The 21,586-nt window shown below is 44.6% G+C and overlaps 1 protein-coding gene across 1 annotated transcript in view; it reads right to left on the reverse strand.

Moving 5' to 3' along the window:
- TTC7A (tetratricopeptide repeat domain 7A) overlaps nt 1–21,586 on the reverse strand; it is a 592,416-nt gene that overhangs the window by 405,801 nt on the left and 165,029 nt on the right. Inside the window, exons 9-10 of the mRNA XM_089653910.1 lie at nt 20,484–20,621; nt 12,876–12,959 (exon numbers count right to left, since the gene is read on the reverse strand). Coding sequence (XP_089510036.1) covers nt 12,876–12,959; nt 20,484–20,621 — 222 coding nt within the window. The remainder of the gene's footprint in view (nt 1–12,875; nt 12,960–20,483; nt 20,622–21,586) is intronic.

Consider the following 21,586-nt stretch of genomic DNA (forward strand, 5'->3'; position numbering starts at 1 on the left):
CTCTTACCCTAATAAGGCCTTGACTATTTCTAGCACCCATCAGTTACTCAAAACCATTTCACTGCTAGCCCCCCGCCTGGATTCTGAGCTCAGAAAGTGAATGGGACTATGTCATTGCAGCTGTCAATTACACATAAAATTGTTTACTAGTGTCTTTTTTTTTGCAAGCACCGTTTCAAATTACAAAAGAATGCTCCGTAAGGATTTAGAAAAAATCTTAATGCTTCTGTGGCTTCTTGGAAACTATGAGCCATTGCACACAATGCAGTTTGACACAATGCTCCCATTACTGGTGATAACTGGGACAGGTCTGATAAGATGGTCTTGCTGTAGCACAGGGGGACAGACATTCCTACTTGCTGTTTTAAACCCAAAAGCAAACATTTATTATTTTGCAGTTTACCAATTCCTAAATGTGATGGCTGCATTATTATTATTATTATACAGGAGTTATATGGCGCCAATAGTTTGCTCAGCACTGTACATTACAATGGGAGACAATACACAAGACAGTACAGTAACAATGCAATTCAATACACGAGGGGTTCGAGGGCCCTGCTCCTTGGAGCTTACAATCTAAGAGGGAGGGGATAGTGGTACAGGAGGAAATAGCTGTGGGGGATGGAGTGGTAGGAAGAGTGGAGGAGTTCAGTAATTAGCTGAGGGCGGGGTAGGCTTCCCTGAAGAGATGGGTTTTCAGGGTGCGCCTAAAGGTAGAGTAGGTGATAGTCTGATGAATTGGGGTAGGGAGTTCCAGAGGATGGGGGAAGCCCTGGAGAAGTCCTGGAGACGAGCATGGGAGGAGGAGACCAGGGAACTAGAGAGTAGGAGGTCTTGTGAGGAGCGGAGAGTGCGTGCTGGGTGGTATTTGGATACCAGATCGGTGATGTAGTTTGGGGCAGTGTTATGAACAGCTTTATACGTCAATTATTAGTTTTCTTTTTTAGGCTCTTTCCTTCTTTCTATTTTCATCTGATGATCAAGCCAGTAAGTCTGTTGCCTTTCAACAGAAAAGCTCTCTTGCAGTTACATGGATGAGACAAACCTTTTAGCACCGACAAGAGTGCTTGAAATGATCAGCTTTTATTTATGTAAAACCTTTATCAGAAAAAGAAAACAAAATCTTGTTGTAACTGATTATAAAGTATTAGCTGGAGTTTGGCTTTAATTTGTTAGTGTATTTAAATCTGCTAGTCCATCAAACACTCCTCTCCCCTCAGACTGACAATGCTGCTGTCCAAAGGTGCTCCTTGTGCTCCTTTATCCAGAGTGGGGGCGCTCTAACACCGGAGGTGTGTTACTGGCCAACAGGTAAGAACGGAGGGGAAAAAAAAGCCCAAAATAATAAAACGAATGCAGCCACCACATCTGATTATTGGTAAACTACAATGTATTACATTTTTTGTTTGGGTTTAATATCGCTTTAAAACTCTCAAATTTTAGTTCTGCTAATGTTATTGGAAGCTTGGGTCCATTTCAGCTTGCAGCACTGCACTTTGGTATCCTTGCCTTGGGTGACAGAGGCACCCAAAAGATCCAGATAATGTCCAATTGCCTCCTGGGAGATCAGGAAGGACATTTTTCCCCCAATGGAGCAAATTTGATCATGCTTCATTGGGGATTTTGCCTTCTTCTTCTGGATCAACAATGGGTATAGGATGATGTATATGGAGGTGTTCTATTTGTGGATGTTGTTTTTGTTTTTTTCTTCTGTCTGGTTGAAAAGTCCATCCAGCTCAACCAACAGATTAACTATGGAACCATGTTGGCATATATTGCAATCAGGGGCGGACTGACCATTTGGAAACTCGGGCACTGCCTGAGGGCCCGGGGTCAGTAGGGGGCCCCATGAGATGCCCCTGGTATCTTTTTTCATAGGCTTTTTTGAGTTTGGACAAGGACACAGGGGCCCCATGATCCCCTATTGCCCGGGGGACCCATGAGTTGTCAGTCCGCCCCTGATTGCAATACATGTTCAGGCTGGCCAATTGTGCCAAATTCTTACATGTGCATAGCTTATCAACACAGAGCACTAACATGGGGTCAGTGACCAGGCCTAGTTATGTAGCTTTGCTGCAACTGTGCCAGTTTACCCTATACTGGCTTTATGTGTTCATTTAAAGCTGAACTATGGGCTTTGAAACGTTCATTTAAATATAATCCTCAGTAGCCACGAAGACTATAATCCACAAAATGATTTTGCAAACTCAGATATTACCTGGTAAACATGGTAGTGACATCACTGTGTTATACATATCCTGTGCCCTCCGCCTGTTGTTAAATCCCAGAGTCCCATACACTGAGACTAACTGCCCAGTGTGCATGGGGCATGCATGGGGCCTTGGTGGTTATCACTTACAACTTGCAGTACTAGGGTCCTTGGTTTGTGAATCTAGGCCAAGATACGATCTACCTGGAGTTTGCATGTGCTCCAAGTGTTTGCACAGATTTCCTCCAGAAGAGATGCTGGTAGGTAAATTGGCGCTGGTATATACACTCACCGGCCACTTTATTAGGTACACCTTGCTATTATCAGGTCCAATCGCTGACAAATTCATGTAGACTCCACCTCCACAACATCTCCAAGATACGTCCGTTCCTAACCCCGGAAACCACTAAGCAACTCATTCACTCCCTCATTATATCACGCCTTGACTATTGTAACTCCCTCCTCACTGCCTTACCTCATCACAGGCTATCCCCACTTCAGTCTATCCTGAAATCTACGGCCAGACTCATCCACCTTACTAACCGCTCCGTATCCACCACCCCTCTCTGCCAATCCCTCCACTGGCTGCTGATTGCCCAACGCATAAAAATCAAATTACTAACATTGACGTACAAAGCTGTCCATAACACTGCCCCAAACTACATCACCGAGCTGATATCCATATACCACCCAAAACGCACTCTCCGTTCCTCACAAGACCTCCTACTCTCTAGTTCCCTGGTCTCCTCCTACCATGCCTGTCTCCAGGATTTCTCCAGGGCTTCCCCCATCCTCTGGAGCTCACTACCCCAATACATCAGACTGTCACCTACCCTCCTCACCTTTAGGCGCACCCTGAAAACTCATCTCTCCAGGGAAGCCTACCCCGCCCTCACCTAATTCCCGATCTCCTCCACTCTTCCTACCACTCCATCCCCCACAGCTATTTCCTCCTGTAGCACTATCCCCTCCCTCCTAGATTGTAAGCTCCAAGGAGCAGGGCCCTCGAACCCCTCGTGTATTGTATTGTATTGTTACTGTACTGTCTCGTGTATTGTCTCCCGTTATAATGTACAGCGCTGAGCAAAATGTTGGCGCTATATAAATCCTGTATAATAATAATATCAGGTTGGACCCCCTTTAGCCTTCATTCTTCATGGCATAGATTCAACAAGATGTTGGAAATTATTATAAGCATTATCCTGCTGGAAGTAGCCATCAGAAGATGAGTACACTAGAGTCATAAAGAGATGGCCATTCTCCTCTGACCTCTGACATCAACAAGGCATTTTTATCCACACAACTGCCGCTCACTGGATATTTTCCCTTTTTTGAAGCAATCTCTGTAAACCCTGGAGATGGTTGTACAAGAAAATCCCAGTACATCAGCAGCTTTTGAAATACTTAGACCAGCCTGTCTGCCACCAACAACCATGCCACACTCAAAGTCACTTAAATCCCCTTTCTTCCCCATTCTGATGCTCGGTTTGAACTTCAGCAAGTCGTCTTCACCACGTCTAGATGCCAAAATGCATTGAGTGGATGCCATGGGATTGGCTGATTAGCAATTTGTGTTACCAAGCAATTGAACAGGTGTACCTAATAAAGTGGCCATTCAGTGTATGTATTGGCTATCTACATGCATTTTCACATTTTGTAGTCCCAAACCTGAGCAACAAGAGCTGGGACCTGGCAACCTACCTCATTTCCAAAATTGGCCAAAAAATCCTATGGAAAAGGCTTTCAAGTGTATTAGACATGGTGCCCAAAGAGCTGACCCGTAGAATCTTCAAGATTCAGAACAGGCAAAACCCCCACAGAATTCTAAACATTCCCTACTCCCCTGGTGCCCAACCGGTGGCCCAAAGACTGCATGTGGCCTTTTGGTATATGAAGTGTGGCCCTTGGACCTCAGCAGTCTGTACTGGGAACATTGATTAGGTGAATAGCATTGATCTCCACCAGCCTCAGGTAACATGTTCCCGCTTTCGTATTGTCTCCTGCAGCATACCCCCAGCCAGAAATAAAGCATGCCCACACTCTCTGACCCTCATTTCCACCATAAGGCCTTCAGTCTGGCACTCCTCCCAAGCACTGAACATTATGCGTGGACCTTTGGTGATGTCAGGACCTGCAGTTGCGGTCCCCTACAGCTCATATGTTGGCCACTGCTATAGTCCATGCAAAATTGAAAAAAAAAGTTTTGCAATATCCATTCTTCATATTATCTCCTAAATTGTTTTTATATCCATCCCTGAATTAATGAATAAACTAACCTGCCTTCCAAATCAAAGACTTCATGAAAAGAATGTCAATGAGATATATCGGCCTATTGACCAGACTCTGTCCATGCAAGCCGGGTCTAACTGGCAATTCCATTCCCGCTCGGCTCCCCGATGTACATTTCCGCCCGAGCTGAGGTCTTCATTGTCTTTTTTGTCAAATCCGATATGACGAGCTCAGCAGTCCTGACTAGGGGGATATAATAATTTACAAGGCGATGGCTGTATCAGATTCCTGAGGAAGAGTTATTTGCGGGGAGCTATTTAAACCCTGCAGTGGCCGATATGACATAAGATGATTCATTGTGTCATGTTCGCTTAATGAGAGTGCAGCAGGACGGCGTTTGGCAAAGTGACATCAAATAGCGAAGCTGGTATTTTGAGGCACAGCTCGGTTACATCTCGCTCTCAGATTTCACCCACGAGGAAATACAAACTTCAGAATACTATCAGCTGTGATGTAACTTCTCAGAGAAAAGCGGTTTATTCTTGGAACTTCCAAGGAAGATAAAATGGAAAATTTCAGGTTTTAACCTCGCCAGCGGTCTGATTATGTCAGTATTTCTGTGCTCAAAGCGGTACATTTTTTTGCATGGAAATATGTATTTTTTTGTATTGTAGGCCTGTAATTTTTAGGAATAACTCACTGAAATCTGTCCAAACAAGAGTCTAGTAAACATCTCGGGTATGATAAAACTTGAAACACGAAATCATAAATTATACTTTAATAAATAATCATAAAAAATAATAATATAATATTAATAAATTTAATTCAATAATATAATCAAACAAAAAACACTGAAATTTGAAAAATAGCGCCAAGTTCGCACATCACTGAGCAAAGTCGCAGAATCGTTTTCAGTGTCTGATGAGGAATTTCCCCCACGAATCATTATCACTCAATTCTGCAAGTGGTTCTGATTTACTATCGCTGTTCTCTAGCCGGTCTAAAACCACTTTTGACCTAAAGGAACGCTTTTTGGACGCCATGGACGTTTCTCAGTTTCCAGGCAGAAAGAACAGTAAAAATGCAGGCAGGGCGCAGGACAAAGCACTCGGGACAAAATGTATGTGAAATGGTTTGATACAGTAATGTTATACTATGTGATTTTAGTGATTTTAGTGAATGTCACTTTTTGTCATTTTCAAATTTCCCCCCGTTCTGTCCCCCGTACGTCCTGACGCTCGCAGGGGACAGAACCCAGATGACAGATGCCGGCATCGGCCAGAGGACATTACAGGGGATGCTGCAGGAGGGACATCGCGGGAGTGCAGGACAAGGTAAGTGATCGAAGAATCGCGGAGCAGCGCCGCATGGTAAGCCCGAGTGTAGCTCGGGGTTACCGCTTGTGGTACTGAAACTTTACCCCGAGCTACACTCGGGAATACCGCCAGGGAGGTTAAAGAATATGTAAACCCGACATTTCATATTCCTGATATGCGCCTTCTGTACCATGTACTTGTAAGAGAAAGTATCCTGTTCTCTTTGTATTGCTTCCATTGTACTTGTCCCTCTGCTTTCTTATTAAAAACTGACCAAACTAGGCATAAGAGCACAGTGTGGTCAGTTCTCTAGCTCCAATGATCAGACTTGTCCTGACATGCTTCCCCCCTGCACAGCCATTCACTGGGAAGACCAGTGTTCTGCTGTTTTTCCTCCCCTAGATCTCTATACAAGAACAGGGGATATGTGATCACTTATTAAAAAAGGAAAAAAAAGGTATTTATGTTTTTTATAGCTATACACAAATGTTCTGTTTTTCATTTCTATTTTAAACTGAATGGGTTGTTTCATAAGGTGAGGGTTTACATATATTTTAAGAGGATTTTTATTTACGCCCATGCTGAGCTGTGAAATGTTGCAGCAATTATGGACTTGGAAAACTGGGACTGCACCGTACACATTGAACATCACCAACCAGCAAATAGGTTTGGTGATCATGAATAGTATACAAGTGAATGTCCCCACACATGGACCAGTGATCCAAGGCTTCTCTAACAGTTGATCCCTACTCTTTTTTTTTTGTATGTGCTCATTCACCATTGTGGCAGGGCTCCTCTGAAAAGTTCTCTATGCAGGGATCACTTTGGCGTTAGACAGGTGGTAAGGAGGTGTTATGTCACCTCCTCACTGCCTGATGTAACCCTATACTTCCGCCTGGCAGTACTAGGGTCGTTGGTTCGAATCCCAACCATGGCACCACCTGCCTGGAGTTTGCATGTTCTCCCTGTGCCTCCGTGGGTTTCCTCTGGGTACTCCGGTTTCCTCCCACACTCCAAAGACATGCTGGTAGGTTAATTGGCTCCTGTCTAAATTGTCCCTAGTATGTGTATGTATGAATGTAAGTTAGGGACCTTAGATTGTACGCCCCTTGAGGGTTAGGGACTGATGTGAATGTACAATATATATATGTAAAGTGCTGTGTAAATTGACGGCGCTATATAAGTACTGAAATCAATAATTAGCACGTCACAGCCCCAAAGAACTGAATTAGTCACATTCGGTGGTGGCACCATTTGCTGAAAGACATTCAGATTCACACCAGAGCATAGCAGGAACTTGCACTTGAATGGGCTGCCCTATGAGCGACAAATGCCCCAAAGAAGCTTTAGTAAATGGAGTAGAGTGGAGTGTGGTGCATTTTTCACTACATGTATTTACACGGCTGCCATGCAACAAAACGCGTATCTGCTACCAGCGCCTGGAGTGGCCTTAACAATTAATGGCACTGTAAGCGTGCTGCATGTTTACAGCCGTTTCTGAAATGCATGGCAAAAAGAGAATTTTCTGTGTGATTGTCCCGCATTCTAGCAATGCCAGTTGTGAGTGGAGCTTCAGTATTCATGCAGGCGGTTGGGGAACGGTAAAATTGTGGCTAAACCTCCTGGTTTTACTGCCCTCTTGCTCACATGTGAATGAAGCCTAAGGGCCCATTCATAGTTACATACATCTGGCTGAAAAAAGATAAAAGTCCATCCAGTTCAACCATTGAAAGAAAAAAAAAGTTATAATCTTTTACCCACAGTTGATCCAGAGGAAGGCAAAAAACCCAGCAAAGTGTGATCCAATTTGCTCCTGCAGGGGGAAAAAATCCTTCCTGAACCATGAGAGGCAATCGGATATTCGCTGGATCAACTTTACCTATAAATGTTATATCCAGTTATATGTTAGTTTCCAGCTTCATATCTGAGCATCTTGTAGCTTGAAGGTCAACGCTCCAAAACGCTCAACATCCAAAATTTCATGTATTTCAATGATGACTGTTCGCAATGAGTGTTCAGACACCAGGTAGTTTGATGCTGGAAGCTCCAAAAGCTACATCAGCTACTTTTGGGGCAGATCTTGGCGTTTTGGGCCCCATAGATTTCAATCGGAACACCTGAGAACGTTCACTTCAAGTGTTTGGTTTTTTTTGTTGTTGTTTTTTTCAGGTGTATTTCAAGCATTTTTCAGCCTATTTTAAACAATAAATCCACCTTTTCAATAAATAAATAAACTTTAATGCAGGTAAAAAAAAATTTTTTCTAAGTAGCCTGCAGAGCATTGCACCCACGATCAGCAGATCACAGGTGCAATCTCAGCCTCCTGCAGACTCCCAGTATAGCTGTTTGCCCATACCTCATACAGGCAGGCAGATACATGAGAGCAGAAAGATTAATGGACAACCAGAACAGTCACCAGCAGCCTGGTAGTTGATTGAGAACTACAAGCCATCAGCCGCAACAGGCGATGGTACTTGTAGGCATTTATTCACAAGAAACTGTGTGGGTGGGGCCACAGCCACGCTCTTTTCAAATTGTGAAAGCGGGTGCAGAGAGAAAGTTCCTGGCCTGCTGTCACAATGAGGGAGCAGATCGGGGGGAGGTGCAGGAGTGGGAACATGTTACATGATCCACCCTAAAAAAAAACGAGTGGAACCTGTAACATGTTCCAAAATGTGAACCTGTCCTTTAACCATTAGCCGCCCGGCCAATAGCCGTTTGGCGGCTGAAAAAATGCTGTAGATTTCCAGGTGGACGCCATATGGAGTACTCCCGAGCATGCGCAGTTTGCAGCGGCGCGATCTGTCACCTGACACGGCCGATGACAGATATGAGTACCGGCCCCTGTTGCCGGTACCATGTGACCTGCTGTGACCAATCACAGCAGGTCACATGATAGTTGTATACAATGGATGACTTAATTCATGCCATCCATTGTATACTAGTGTCTAGCTGTGAATGGTCACAGCTAATCACATGCACATGTCATGTGATTAGCTGTGGCCAAATCACAGCTAAGCACAAAAAAAAAACCAAAAAACCCTGAATGAATCGATGTCATTCAGGTAAATTCTTGCTTATAGCAAAGTAATTCTTTGCTATAAGCAAATTGTACTACTTTGGGGAAGTGATCAGTATTTTTTTTTTTATACAATGTTACTCTGGTAACATTGTACTGCTTTGGTTATAGTGAAATATGAATAAAAATCTTAAAAAAATAAGAGATAAACTGACTGTCACCAGTCAGTGTCCCTGATCATCGCCATGCCAGTTATATGATGATGCTGTACTGCACTGGTGACAGTATGTAAAAAAAAATTGTGAAAATAATTTTCTTCATTTTTCATTTTCCGAAAATTATGACAAAAAAAATACTTAAAAAAACTCGCCATGCCTCTTATGAAGTACGTCGGACTGTCTACTTTGCAAAAAGGGGTCATTTGGGGGATATCTGTACTGTTCTGACATTCTTGGACCTCAAGAAATTAGATTGGCCGTCAGTACTTCAGGATTGATCAATATTCAGATCTATACCATAGTTTGTGAACTCTATAACTTTCCTACAAACTAAAAAATACATCCTAATTTGGGTTATTTTCACCAAAGACATGTAGCAGAATACATCTCGGCCTAAATGTATGAAGAACAATTATTTATTTGCAAATTATAACAGAAACAAAGAAAAATGTTTTTTTTTTTCAACATTTTCAGTCTTTTTTTGTTAATTTAGCAAAAAATAAAAACCCCAGCGGTAATTAAATACCACCAAAAGAAAGCTCTAGTTGTGTGAAGAAAATTATAACATTTTAGTTTGGGTACAATGTTGTATGACCGCGCAATTGTCATTCAAAGTGTGAGAGCGCTGAAACATGAAAACTGGCCTGGGCAGGAAGGGGTTAAAATGCCCGGTATGGAAGTGGTTAACTAATCTCCCCCCTAGCTCTTCTCTTGGCTAAAACAAAAAAACCTGAAGCTTGACTACACATGCAAAACGCTTGTACTAGACTTCTAAGATGCTTGAAAAAACACTCAAACAGAAATTCTTGAAAAATCGCTCTGCGGATGCAGCCTAAGGCTAGGTTCACATCTGTGCGGGTGGTGCGGCTGCGGATCCGCATGAAAATCTGTGCAGCCGCACCACCCGCACAGAGGAATGCGGACCCGCGGGTGGGTGTCATTAGTTCTAATGGCACGCCGCCTGCACTGGAAAATGCAACCGTACTGGGAACCGAGGTTCCCGTGCAGACTGCGGTTTCCAAAGAAGTGCAGGGACTTCTTCCCTGTGTGTCACGAGGCACGAGAGTCCATTCAAATGACGCGCAAAACGCATCCCGCATGGACGCATGTATGTGAACCAGGGCTAAATCAGATCCACTGTGCTCAAGGAACGGGTATGTTTTCCTAGCAATTCTCAGAATCCTTTACCAGGAACATCCAAACTGAGCATCGAGAAATTCACTTTGAGGACTTAATTTTCCAAACTGGGTGAGTCACATTCCTAAAGTCCCACTTTAATAAGTTATAGAGTTTACTGTGTAATAAGAAAACCACTGAGATTTTCTGTGCTGCTCCTGTCCCTTCATCCCAGTGCAGAAGAAACTTCCAGCATCCTGTAATATGTCTGCACATAGAATAGAGAGGCGGATTGCATTTTGCCCGACATTATTACAGTGATAAGGGCTCGCTCAGACCTGATTCTGTGTAGGTAACCCACGTGCCATGACTTGTGTTATCATGCACTGTGTCAGCTGTGTCACCAGGGATCATTCAATTCGACCCATTTGGTCCATTTTTAATGGGCCCAACCAGGGGCAGACTGACAACTCATGGGCCCCCGGTAAATAGGGGATCATGGGGCCCCTGTGTCCTTGCCCAAACTCAAAAAAGCCTATGAAAAAGGTACCAGGGGCATCTCATGGGGCCCCCTACTGACCCGAGTTTCCAAATGGTCAGTCCGCCCCTGGGCCCAACACAGGAGAAACCGCTCCTGCTCTATTATTACCACAGTGCGCCGAAACCTCACCAGCCGTTTTATTTGAGTGTGATATGTCTGATCAAGAAAAGGCAAAAACCTTTGTAAGTCATGTTCCAAATTGCTTTGTGTGATCCAAAAACTGTCAATTGAAAAAGAAAATAAAAACAATTTTAAAGTGAAATTATAATGAGATTTTTATTAATTTTACCTTCTTTTTAAGTTTAGGAGTTTAAATATTAATACTCTTTAATTCCTATAAAAATAATTAAAGTAAAGAACATAATAGAGTCAGCCTGAATATTCCCCCCACTACAAATTGTGGCTCCTCCTGTCAGCCTCTATATCTCTACAGGACACAGCAGTGATGTAGTGGCCAGCAGGTGAAACTACAGCCCCCAGTGAGATACGCGGCATCTGAGATACTGGCGGTGGCCATAGCTCTGCAAGAGGGCCAAGATCGGAGTCAAAGTTGGCCAAACATGTAATTCTTCTTCTTTTTCTTTCACAGGCTTTAATTATTATGATGTAGTGATGCCTTACATCGGTGGCAGTAAAAGGGTTAAATACGTCAACAAAACTCCTTAGAAAACCTTGCTGTACACCAGGGTCCGATCTAGCATGTGTGATTTGGGGGTGCAGTAAAACATGTCAGGGGGCAGCAGGGTAGTGTATAGGGTTACAGTAGGGCAGTGTGCAGCGGGTCACAAGGGCACTGTTCAGGGGGTCAGCAGGGCAGTGTACAGTGGGTCAGCAGGGCACTGTTCAGGGGGTCAGCAGGGCAGTGTACAATGGGTCAGTATAGTGGGTCAGCAGGGCACTGTTCAGAGGGTCAGCAGGGCAGTGTACAATGGGTCAGTACAGTGGGTCAGCAGGGCACTGTTCAGGGGGTCAGCAGGGCAGTGTACAGTGGGTCAGCAGGGCACTGTTCAGGGGGTCAGCAGGGCAGTGTACAATGGGTCAGTACAGTGGGTCAGCAGGGCACTGTTCAGAGGGTCAGCAGGGCAGTGTACAATGGGTCAGTACAGTGGGTCAGCAGGGCACTGTTCAGGGGGTCAGCAGGGCAGTGTACAATGGGTCAGCAGGGCACTGCTCAGGGGGTCAGCAGGGCAGTGTACAATGGGTCAGTACAGTGGGTCAGCAGGGCAGTGTAAAGTGGGTCAGCAGGGCACTGTTCAGGGGGTCAGCAGGGCAGTGTAAAGTGGGTCAGCAGGGCACTGTTCAGGGGGTCAGCAGGGCAGTGTACAGTGGGTCAGCAGGGCAGTGTACAGTGGGTCAGTACAGTTGGTCAGCAGGGCACTGTTCAGGGGGTCAGCAGGGCAGTGTACAGTGGGTCAGCAGGGAACTATGCGGGGGGTCAGCAGGACAGCGTACAGTAGGTCAGCAGGACAGGGTGCAGGGGGTCAGCAGGGCACTGTGCAGGGGGTCAGCAGGGCAGTGTACAGTGGGTCAGCAGGGCAGGGTGCAGGGGGGTCAGCAGGGCAGGGTGCAGGGGGTCAGCAGGGCAGGGTGCAGGGGGTCAGCAGGGCAGCGTACAATGGGTCAGCAGAGCAGGGTGCAGGGGGTCAGCAGGGCACTGTGCATGGGGTAAGCAGGGCAGTGTACAGTGGATCAGCAGGGAACTATGCGGGGGGTCAGCAGGACAGCGTACAGTAGGTCAACAGGACAGGATGCAGGGGGTCAGCAGGGCACTGTGCAGGGGGTCAGCAGGGCAGCGTACAGTGGGTCAGCAGGGCAGGGTGCAGGGGGTCAGCAGGGCAGGGTGCAGGGGGTCAGCAGGGCAATGTGCAGGGGGTGAGCAGGGCAGCGTACAATGGGTCAGCAGAGCAGGGTGCAGGGGGTCAGCAGGGCACTGTGCATGGGGTCAGCAGGGCACTGTGCATGGGGTAAGCAGGGCAGTGTACAGTGGGTCAGCGGGGCAATGTTTATGGAGTCAGCAGGGCAGTAGGGGGGCACTTCTGAAATTTGCGGAGGCATAGCCCACCCTAGCACCCCCCTAGATTGGGCCACGCTGTACACACTGCTCTTCTACAAACTGAAGCCCATGTAAACAGGGATGAAAATTAAAATCTGACTGATATAAATTACAGCTACATTTTTGCTCCAGATTACATAAATAATCTCAATGCTATGCCTCTAATATTGTTACCTTGCCACAAGATATCATGGATAGTGCCAGCTGATACCAAAGATGAAACTCTCCACATGCAAACTTCATGGCTCTCTCCAGACACTGAAAACAGAGAAATCAGAAAATAGATTCAGATAAGAACTCCTGTCCATCTAGTAGGAGTTAGTAACTTTCAGTTTGACATGTTCTGTACTTTTAAAGCCGTATCGTAGCTTCTCCAAGCCACTTCTTTAGTTCTAATGAGTTTCAGGAACACACCCCATCATTTATATCCACACGTGTAGCACAGACGTCTTAGTCCAATTGAATATCCAAATGTAAGGAGGGAGGTGTGCAAGTTGTGGAACCAGCCGTGGGGTCAAGAAGTCAGCATAGGTGTTCATGCCTCATTTTTCATGGCTGCTATCAAATTGTCGGGGAAAAGATGTTAAAAAGGACAATATGTGTGAAGGACAAACGGTGTAGATGATCCCCGCCTCTGTTTAGGGTTGGCTGCTCCAGTCTGACATAGATGGCCTATTTGCTGCATTTTGTGAACCAGCCGCCCTCTTTGTCCAAAATGTGCACCTCACTGTCTTTGAAAGAATGTCCTTCCAGTTTGACCCTAGGTTCACACCTATGCGACCGTGCGGGCCACGTTTTGAATGGGCACGAGAGCCCATTAATTTGAATGGACTCCCATGCCCATGAAACGCAGGGCAAGAAGTCCCTGCACTACTTTGGAAAACGCAGCCCGCACAGCAACCTCGGTTCCCAGTACGGTTGCGTTTCCCAGTGCGTGCCATTAGAATTAATGGCACCCGCCCGCGGGTCCGTAATTCTCTATGTGGGTGGTGTGGTGCATGGATTTTCGTGCGGATCCGCAGCAGCACCACCCGCACAAATGTGAACCTAGGGTAAAGGAAAAGGATGAGGTGGAGAGGCAAGGGTGGTGACTCCATAATTGCTGGGTGTCCAGTGCGCTCCTGTGCAGGGGATGTGAAGGGGTGGCCTCCCTCCAGGCATATCTGCCCTCAATCTATCCATTATTATATATGTGCTCCTACTATAGAGGCTCTCACAATGTATGTAGTTAGGACAGCAGACAATACTGGGGTGCTGTAACGTGCCCTCTGCAGCTTACGCATGTATTTGCAAATGTGTGCAAACTAAATCCCTAGTTTTAACATGAACCGTTAGACAGGCCAATTCGGTTTGTTGCAGGCTGGCTGGTAAGTTGAGCTGGGAATTTTTCTTTGTTGTTGGTGACTCCACAATCTCCACCTCATCCAATCAGAAAACAGTTTTCCGTCATTAAAAGAAAAAAAAAAAATACTAGGCGCTCTATGAATGGTGCTGTGCCAAATGACTTCCTGTTACTATGACCCTACAACTAGTCTCTAAGGCAGTGGTTCTCAACCTTCCTAATGCCGTGACCCTATAATACAGTTCCTCATGTTGTGGTGACCCCCAACCATAAAATTATTTACCCAGTAATTATAATTCATGAGTGTCGTTTTACCTCCAATACTGCTGCTTTCAACACAGTAGCTGCTTTTAACAGAGTACCTGCTGTCAACACAGCAGCTGCTTTCTACACAGTAGCTGCTCTTTACACATCGGAAATATGTGTTTTCTGATGGTCTTAGGGGACCCCTGTGAAAGGGTCGTTCGACCCCCAAAGGGGTCGCGACCCACAGGTTGAGAACCACTGTTCTAAGGGAACATGGTGCTATATATTTTGAACGGAACCGCAATGCGCTAAAAGAGTAGCAGCCAACATATCTACACTGTAACATGCTGTGTATTGGCAGCCCATTTACATTGTGGCCTCAACAAGCCACACAAGTCTAAACCCGGCCTTAAACTGAACCTGTGCTTTGCCTTTGATGGTCACAGCAACTGCGACACTTAAGCCTGGTACACACGGACCAAATATCAACAGAAACTGGCCAACATTCGGCCTGTGTGTCTGGCAACATGTCCAACAGAAGCGTCCAGCTTCTATCCAAGGGGCATGCCAGAAAAACATCTGCCAGTTGGCATCCAATCAGCTATCTCAGCAAATGGCTGCGAGCGCTGACTGGTATATTTTGGCAGGGGGGGGGTCCCACTGTCACAACACAATAGCTCAGCAGGGAGATCCTTGTCCTAATATTGGATAGTTAGTACAGTGAGCTCCTCAGAGTTTTTTTCATTCATCCGGCTAGGATGAATGAAAAAAAAAAAAAAATTGACAGCATGTACCAGGCTTTAAATGACAATACCCCATTTCTTTTCATTTCTGCTCTCCTTTCTACCCTCCCGGACTGCAGCACTCACCCATGGAGAGGAGGCTTTGTGTGACCCACAAGCTGCCCCCATATGACAGCACTGGACTTGCTGCTAAGGCACCCATTGCTTAATTGTGGAAGAAAGGACAGAGAGTGCCATGCTATCCACACCTATAACACTGGCAATTTTCCTTTGTTCCAGGTAGCTGAATGGAGCAGCAGGGGAGCAAAGGAAGTTACAGGTTTGAAAGGAACCATTTAAGTGAACCTACTGCTTTGCATGGTTAAGGCCCATGTCCATTGTAATCTATGCCAGTGGTGTATTTAGGTTTTGTGCTGCCCTAGACAACACAAAAATTGGCGCGCCCCCTGCAGAAAGAACCTGACATTGACCTAGAACACCCCTGCCTTCCACCCGAGCCTTCCACTACCACTGCCCCCCATACACCAGCCACCATCCCCCATGGCAAGAGAGAGAAAGACACTCATCTTCACAGTTCTGGATATCTGCAGGATCGAGAGTTAGGCTGTGCATACACTGTCATGAAACCCATAGCATCTCTCGGAACCCACCTGGTCCCCATGACGCGTGTGTCCCTTCTTCCGTCCCTTCTTCAAAGGGGTAGTGCTGCTCCCCCTGAAAAATGCTGCCCTAGGCAAATGCCTTGTTTGCCTTGTGGTAAATACACCCCTGATCTATGCTGTCATCCATTGCAGCCAACTGAAGGGTCTTAGAGCTATTTTAGAGCTTTTTAGGACTCTTTATCACAATGCCATGTTCTGCAAACTCCTTGCCTGAAGTAAGACTAGCAGTGCTTAGAACCAGGGCACAGCGACTCAGATGTAGGAATATTTGTAAAACAAGCATACTTAGAACCACAGAGTGAGCAGAGCCACCAGTTGCAGAAGATCTATAGAAGGATGAAAATATGAGAAATTTGGCATGTAGGTGGTCTCAAATGGGTCAGTTAAGAATAAGTTTCCATGCCCTTTAATGGATATATTCCAATGCAAAAAAAAATAAAAATCCGACAGCTTGTGAATTGATAGACTAAGCAGAAGAACCCCTTGCTACCTCCTAGTAGAGTGTACGGTACAGAGCGAGCACCGGTCACGATGTTGGTGTTTGTTCGGCCGGTGGGTGCAGCTGTTACAGTGTGATTTCATGCAGAAGTATGGCTGAAGAGCAGTCATCCACACAGCTCTATTCCGAGCACATGAGCAATTAAGCTGTTTGAAAGCTGCAGGATCAAAGTTGCCAAAAATCACGGGATCCCCGCAAATGGATTTATGAATCACTGCGGCAATAATATGCTGTAAAGAGCAGGAAGAACACTAATAGAATCAATGTACATTCCAGGTAAGAAGAGGCAAAATTACAGTATAAAATGCTTTAGGAACATAGAGCTTCATAGCAGGAGTACAGGAAGGCTGGCCATTAATAAAAGTTATACTGCATTTTGTACAAGTGCTAAGCCCCTCCTCCTGTACCATTAAATAAATATATATATATATATATATAAATTTATTTATTTCAAGTACTTGTATAGCACCATCAATTTACGCAGCGCTTTACATATATATTGTACATTCACACATATGTATATATATATATATATATATATACATACATACACACACTCACCGGCCACTTTATTAGGTACATATGTTCAATTGCTTGGTAACACAGATTGCTAATCAGCCAATCACATGGCATCCACTCAATATATATCTAGATGTGGTTCAGACAACGTTCTGAAGTTCAAACCGAGAATCAGAATGGGGAAGAAAGGGGATTTAAGTGACTTTGAACGTGGCATGGTTGTATGTCAAAAACTGCTGATCTACTGGGATTTTCATGCACAACCACCTCTAGGGTTTACAGAGAATGGTCCAAAAAAGGAGAAAATATCAAGTGAGTGACAGTTGTGTGGAACAAAATGCCATGTTGATGTCAGAGGAGAATGGCCAAACTAGTTCAAGATGATAGAAAGGCAAAAGTAAGTTAAATAACCACTCGTTACAACCAAGGTATGCAGAATACCATCTATGAATGCACAACACGTTGATCCTTGAAACAGATGGGCTACAGCTGCAGAAGACCACACCAGGTGCAACTCTTGTTAGCTAAGAACAGGAAACTGAGGCTACAATTCGCACAGGTTCACCAAAATTGGACAGTAGAAGATTAGAAAAATGTTTCCTGGTCTGATGAGTCTCGATTTCAGCTGCGACATTCAGATGGTAGGGTTAGAATTTGGCATGAACAATACACAAGCATGGATCCATCCTGCCTTGTATCAAAGGGTGGTGGTGGTGTAATGGTGTGGGGGATATTTTCTTGGCACTAGCAAGGTGTACCTAATAAAGTGGCCAGTAAGTGTGTGTGTGTGTGTATATATGTATATATATATCAAATCATTCCAGTGGTAGGAGTTTAGACTTTAGGGCTTGGCTCTGGTGTGGTTTTGTGTCAGTTACAGTGATGTTTTGGGAATCTTTATAGCAGCAAGAACAATGTTTGAATTACTTTTGCTCTGTATCATCACCTCTGGACTTATACCCAAAAAGTAAGGAGTTATTGTCTTATAGGGAATATCTAGCAATGGCAATTGTTGCAGTAACCTTACAGCATTTGTTCACCATGACATTTTTTCTGTAAAGGTAAACTAACATCATACACCCCGCAAATCCAAACAATGAATAAAGAAGATGCAGGGAGGTCTTTGCATTTCAAGTCCCTAGGTACAGCTTTCTCTCCAGCAAGGAGAACAGTGAGCAGTGGCATCAACAAAGCTCACTGATGTCCAATCTGCTAAAACTAGCAGTTAAAGGCAGCAGTGCCTTAGATGATCACACATGACAGGTATATAGCCATGGAAGGATCCCCCTGCATCTGCTTCATTCACTGTTTAGATCTGTGCTTACTACACTACATGTATCCAGTGAGTATAGTTATCACTGTAACTGGTGAATTGAGGGTAAGAGAGTTGCAGCTTTCATACTGGGAAGCGACAGTGTCCTTCATAGTCAGCCGCTATTTGTATCAGTATTTGTAGCGGCTGACTTTTAATTTTAAATTAAAGTAACATGACAGCAAGGTACATTAAACTATAACTAAAAGCAACACTTTTTTTTCACTTTTAGGTAGAGTGGAGAGGGATTAGAACCCCTGTCAGCTTTTTATTGCTGCCTGTGCACCCTTAGAGAGATTCATCCTCTCTATTTGCCCTGTGATTGCTGAAAGTGAAAGAAAATCCTACATTTTGAGTGCTCACCTGAACAGGAGGAGGAGGAGTAATTTAACAATGGAGACACCAGTTTTGGGAACAACCAAGGATTCTCTCACTTTGGAGGGATTCCTTCTCACCTCCCGTTTAGGCTATGGGATACAGATGGCAAAAAAAAACTGCCATGGGGTATAAACCTCCCTTACTTAATCCAAAAAGAGTGTTGCCTTTAGTTCTACTTTGAAACCCTTATCTCTACAAAATCGATGTACAGTGTCTATTTCCCATTTTCTTCTTCCCCGCAGCTTAATGTTTACATATTAATTACAGCACAAATGGCAGCAGTGACCTGTGATCACAAAATTCCCTTATCACTCTTGTCTTCCTCTTTTCATAACTCATAAACAGACTCCACAGTATTCTGAACTCCATCTGGTAGGTCATTGCTTCCCATGCAAAGTCATTCTTACTGGTACAAAGTCATGCAAACTCTGTTTATTATTCATATTATTATTATTTAGAATATATGAAGATATAGCTGCAGATGTGTATAGTATATACAGTATACACTATATTGCCAAAAGTATTGGGTCAGCCCTCCAAATCATTGGATTCAGGTGTTCCAATCACCTCCATGGCCACATGTGTATAAAATCATCACCTAGGCATGCAGACTGCTTCTACAAACATGTGTGAAAGAATGGGTCGCTCTCAGGAGCTCAGTGAATCCAAGCGTGGTCCCGTGATACTTTCCTTTCTACTAAATATTCCACGGTCAACTGTGAGGCTAGGTTCACACTAATGCGGTGTGGTACATCGCATGTGATTCACACAGGAACCACACCGTATTCTTGTGCAAATCACATGCGATTTGTGTGCGTTGCGATTGGAGCCATACATTATATATGGTTCAAATCAAACTGCACCCGCACCAAAAAGGTGCAGGACCCTTTTTTGGGTCCACACTAGAATCGGAGCAGTGGAGACGTGTTTTCTGGAGTGACGAATCAAACTTCTCTGTCTGGCAATCCGATGGACGTGTCTGGGTTTGGCATTTACCAGGAGAATGGTACTTGCCTGACTGCATTGTGCCAAGTGTAAAGTTTGGTGGAGGGGGGATTATGGTGTGGGGTTGGTTTTCAGGGGTTGGGCTTGGCCCCTTAGTTCCAGTGAAGGGAATTCTTAAGGCGTCAGCATACCAAGACATTTTGGACAATTTCATGCTTCCAACTTTGTGGGAAGAGTTTGGGGATGGCTCCTTCCTGTTCCAACATGACTGCGCACCAGTGCACAAAGCAAGGTCCATAAAGACATGGGGGAGCCAGTTTGGGGTAAGGAACTTGACTGGCCTGCACAGAGTCCTGACCTCAACTCCATAGAGCACCTTTAGGAAGAAACAGAGGAGACTGCGAGCCAGGAGTTCTCGTCCGACATCAGTGCCTGACCTCACAAATGCGCTTCTGGAAGAATGGTCAAACCTTCCCATAGACACCCTCCTAGACCTTGTGGACGGCCTTTCCAGAAGAGTTGGAGCTGTTATAGCTGCAAAGGGCAGCCAACTCAATATTGAACCCTACGGACTAAGACTGGGATGCCATTAAAGTTCATGTGCATGTAAAGGCAGGCCAACCAATACATTTGGCAATATAGTGTATCTTATAACTTGTACAGAAATGAGAATTAGGGGGTCAGGAGAGAGAGAAGACCCATCTTACAGCAAGTTGGCCTAAGACTGTAGGGGTTGTTTTTTTACACACATAAAACTCATGAAGACTACGAAGGTCTCTTTTGGCATTTAGTCTTTGGGCTCATGGTGATGGGTGTTCTTTTCAAACGCTGTGCTTGCTATTCAATCATAAATGCATGCATTGAAATGGCAAATGCAGTACTTGACAAGAACAGGATGCATTGATCGGCTTTGCCTGCACCTCAATAGGACAAGATGCATCCAACAAAACGCAGCGTGACGCAGGTCAAATGCAGGCTCTGAAGTGCCAGTGTACAGCCCAATGAAAGTCAATAGGATTTTGTTGACCTGCATTGTACATGTGTTATAAGTGCAGAAAAACAAAGCCTGTTGACATAAGCCCCTATGGAGGTGAAGAGGAGCATATAGGAGGACTATTTCCAGGACAGCACATTACCTCCGAAAGCATGGCATACTGCCCCCTTCTGGCCATTGTGATGCTCAGCAGGTCATATACCGCAGAAGCATTCTGTAGGCTGACAGCGCGGTCCTCCTTCTGCTCTGGAGCGCGGCTGATAACTGCATCACTGTTGGCCTGTAAAAAGGTAACAATCCTTAGATGCTGCTTTAACAAACACCTGCAAGAATTTCTAATGTCTTTAAAATTCAAAAATTTTAGTTTTTTACTGTGTTTTAAAGACAGCTAAAGCAGAAACATAAAATGCTTTATCCCCATAAAATATTAAAACATTGTCAAACATTTAACATTTTCCATCTTTTAAAATAACAGGACACTGTGGGGCTGCTTTACTAAAACTGGAGAGTACAAAATCTGGCGCAGTTCTGCATAGAAGCCAATTAGCTTCCAGGTATTACTGTCAAAGATTAACTGAACAAACTGGAGTTATGCAGGCCATACATGGTTCGAATTCCAAACGATTTTTCATCCAAAAATCAAAAACGTCGTTCGCTTTGTAATCCGATGGTGACATCAATGATTTCGAAAATCGGCCAACCAAGTCATAAAGTTCACCCCATATAACAGGTGAAACTTCTGTTCCTTCCAGGTCACGGCTCATGCGCATATTGTTTTCGTAAAAACGATCGTATGATTTGATAATCATGCAGTTGAAAATCGGTTGTTTTTCACGAATTTGCCAACATGCCCAATCACCGAAAAAGGGAGGAACCATGAAAATCAGCCGGTGTCATTGACCCACTAACAGAGCGAAAATCGGCCGATTATTCTTAGGTCCGATTTTCGAATGAAAAATCGTTCGGAAATCGACCCATGCATGGCCGGCCTTAAACCTAAACTAAACCTTCCTTCACCCACGGAGGCTGATTGTCAGGATAGTACCTCCCTGTGTCAAGCTGCTGAGCGCTGTGCATTACCTACTCCAGACTCTGCAGCAATCCTTCTTCCTAAGCTGCATCTTTTGAAACAAGTCCACCCAACCATGGGACCAGATTTTTGATATTTATTATACTGCATTCATTTTGCACTTTATTATTTTTTTTTATTTTATTTCAGGTACTTGTATAGCACTGTCAATTTAT

The sequence above is a fragment of the Staurois parvus genome, unplaced genomic scaffold (genome assembly GCF_062004578.1).
Source record: "Staurois parvus isolate SC_StPar_1 unplaced genomic scaffold, SC_StPar_1.0 ptg000727l, whole genome shotgun sequence".
Classification (NCBI taxonomy): Eukaryota; Metazoa; Chordata; class Amphibia; order Anura; family Ranidae; genus Staurois; species Staurois parvus.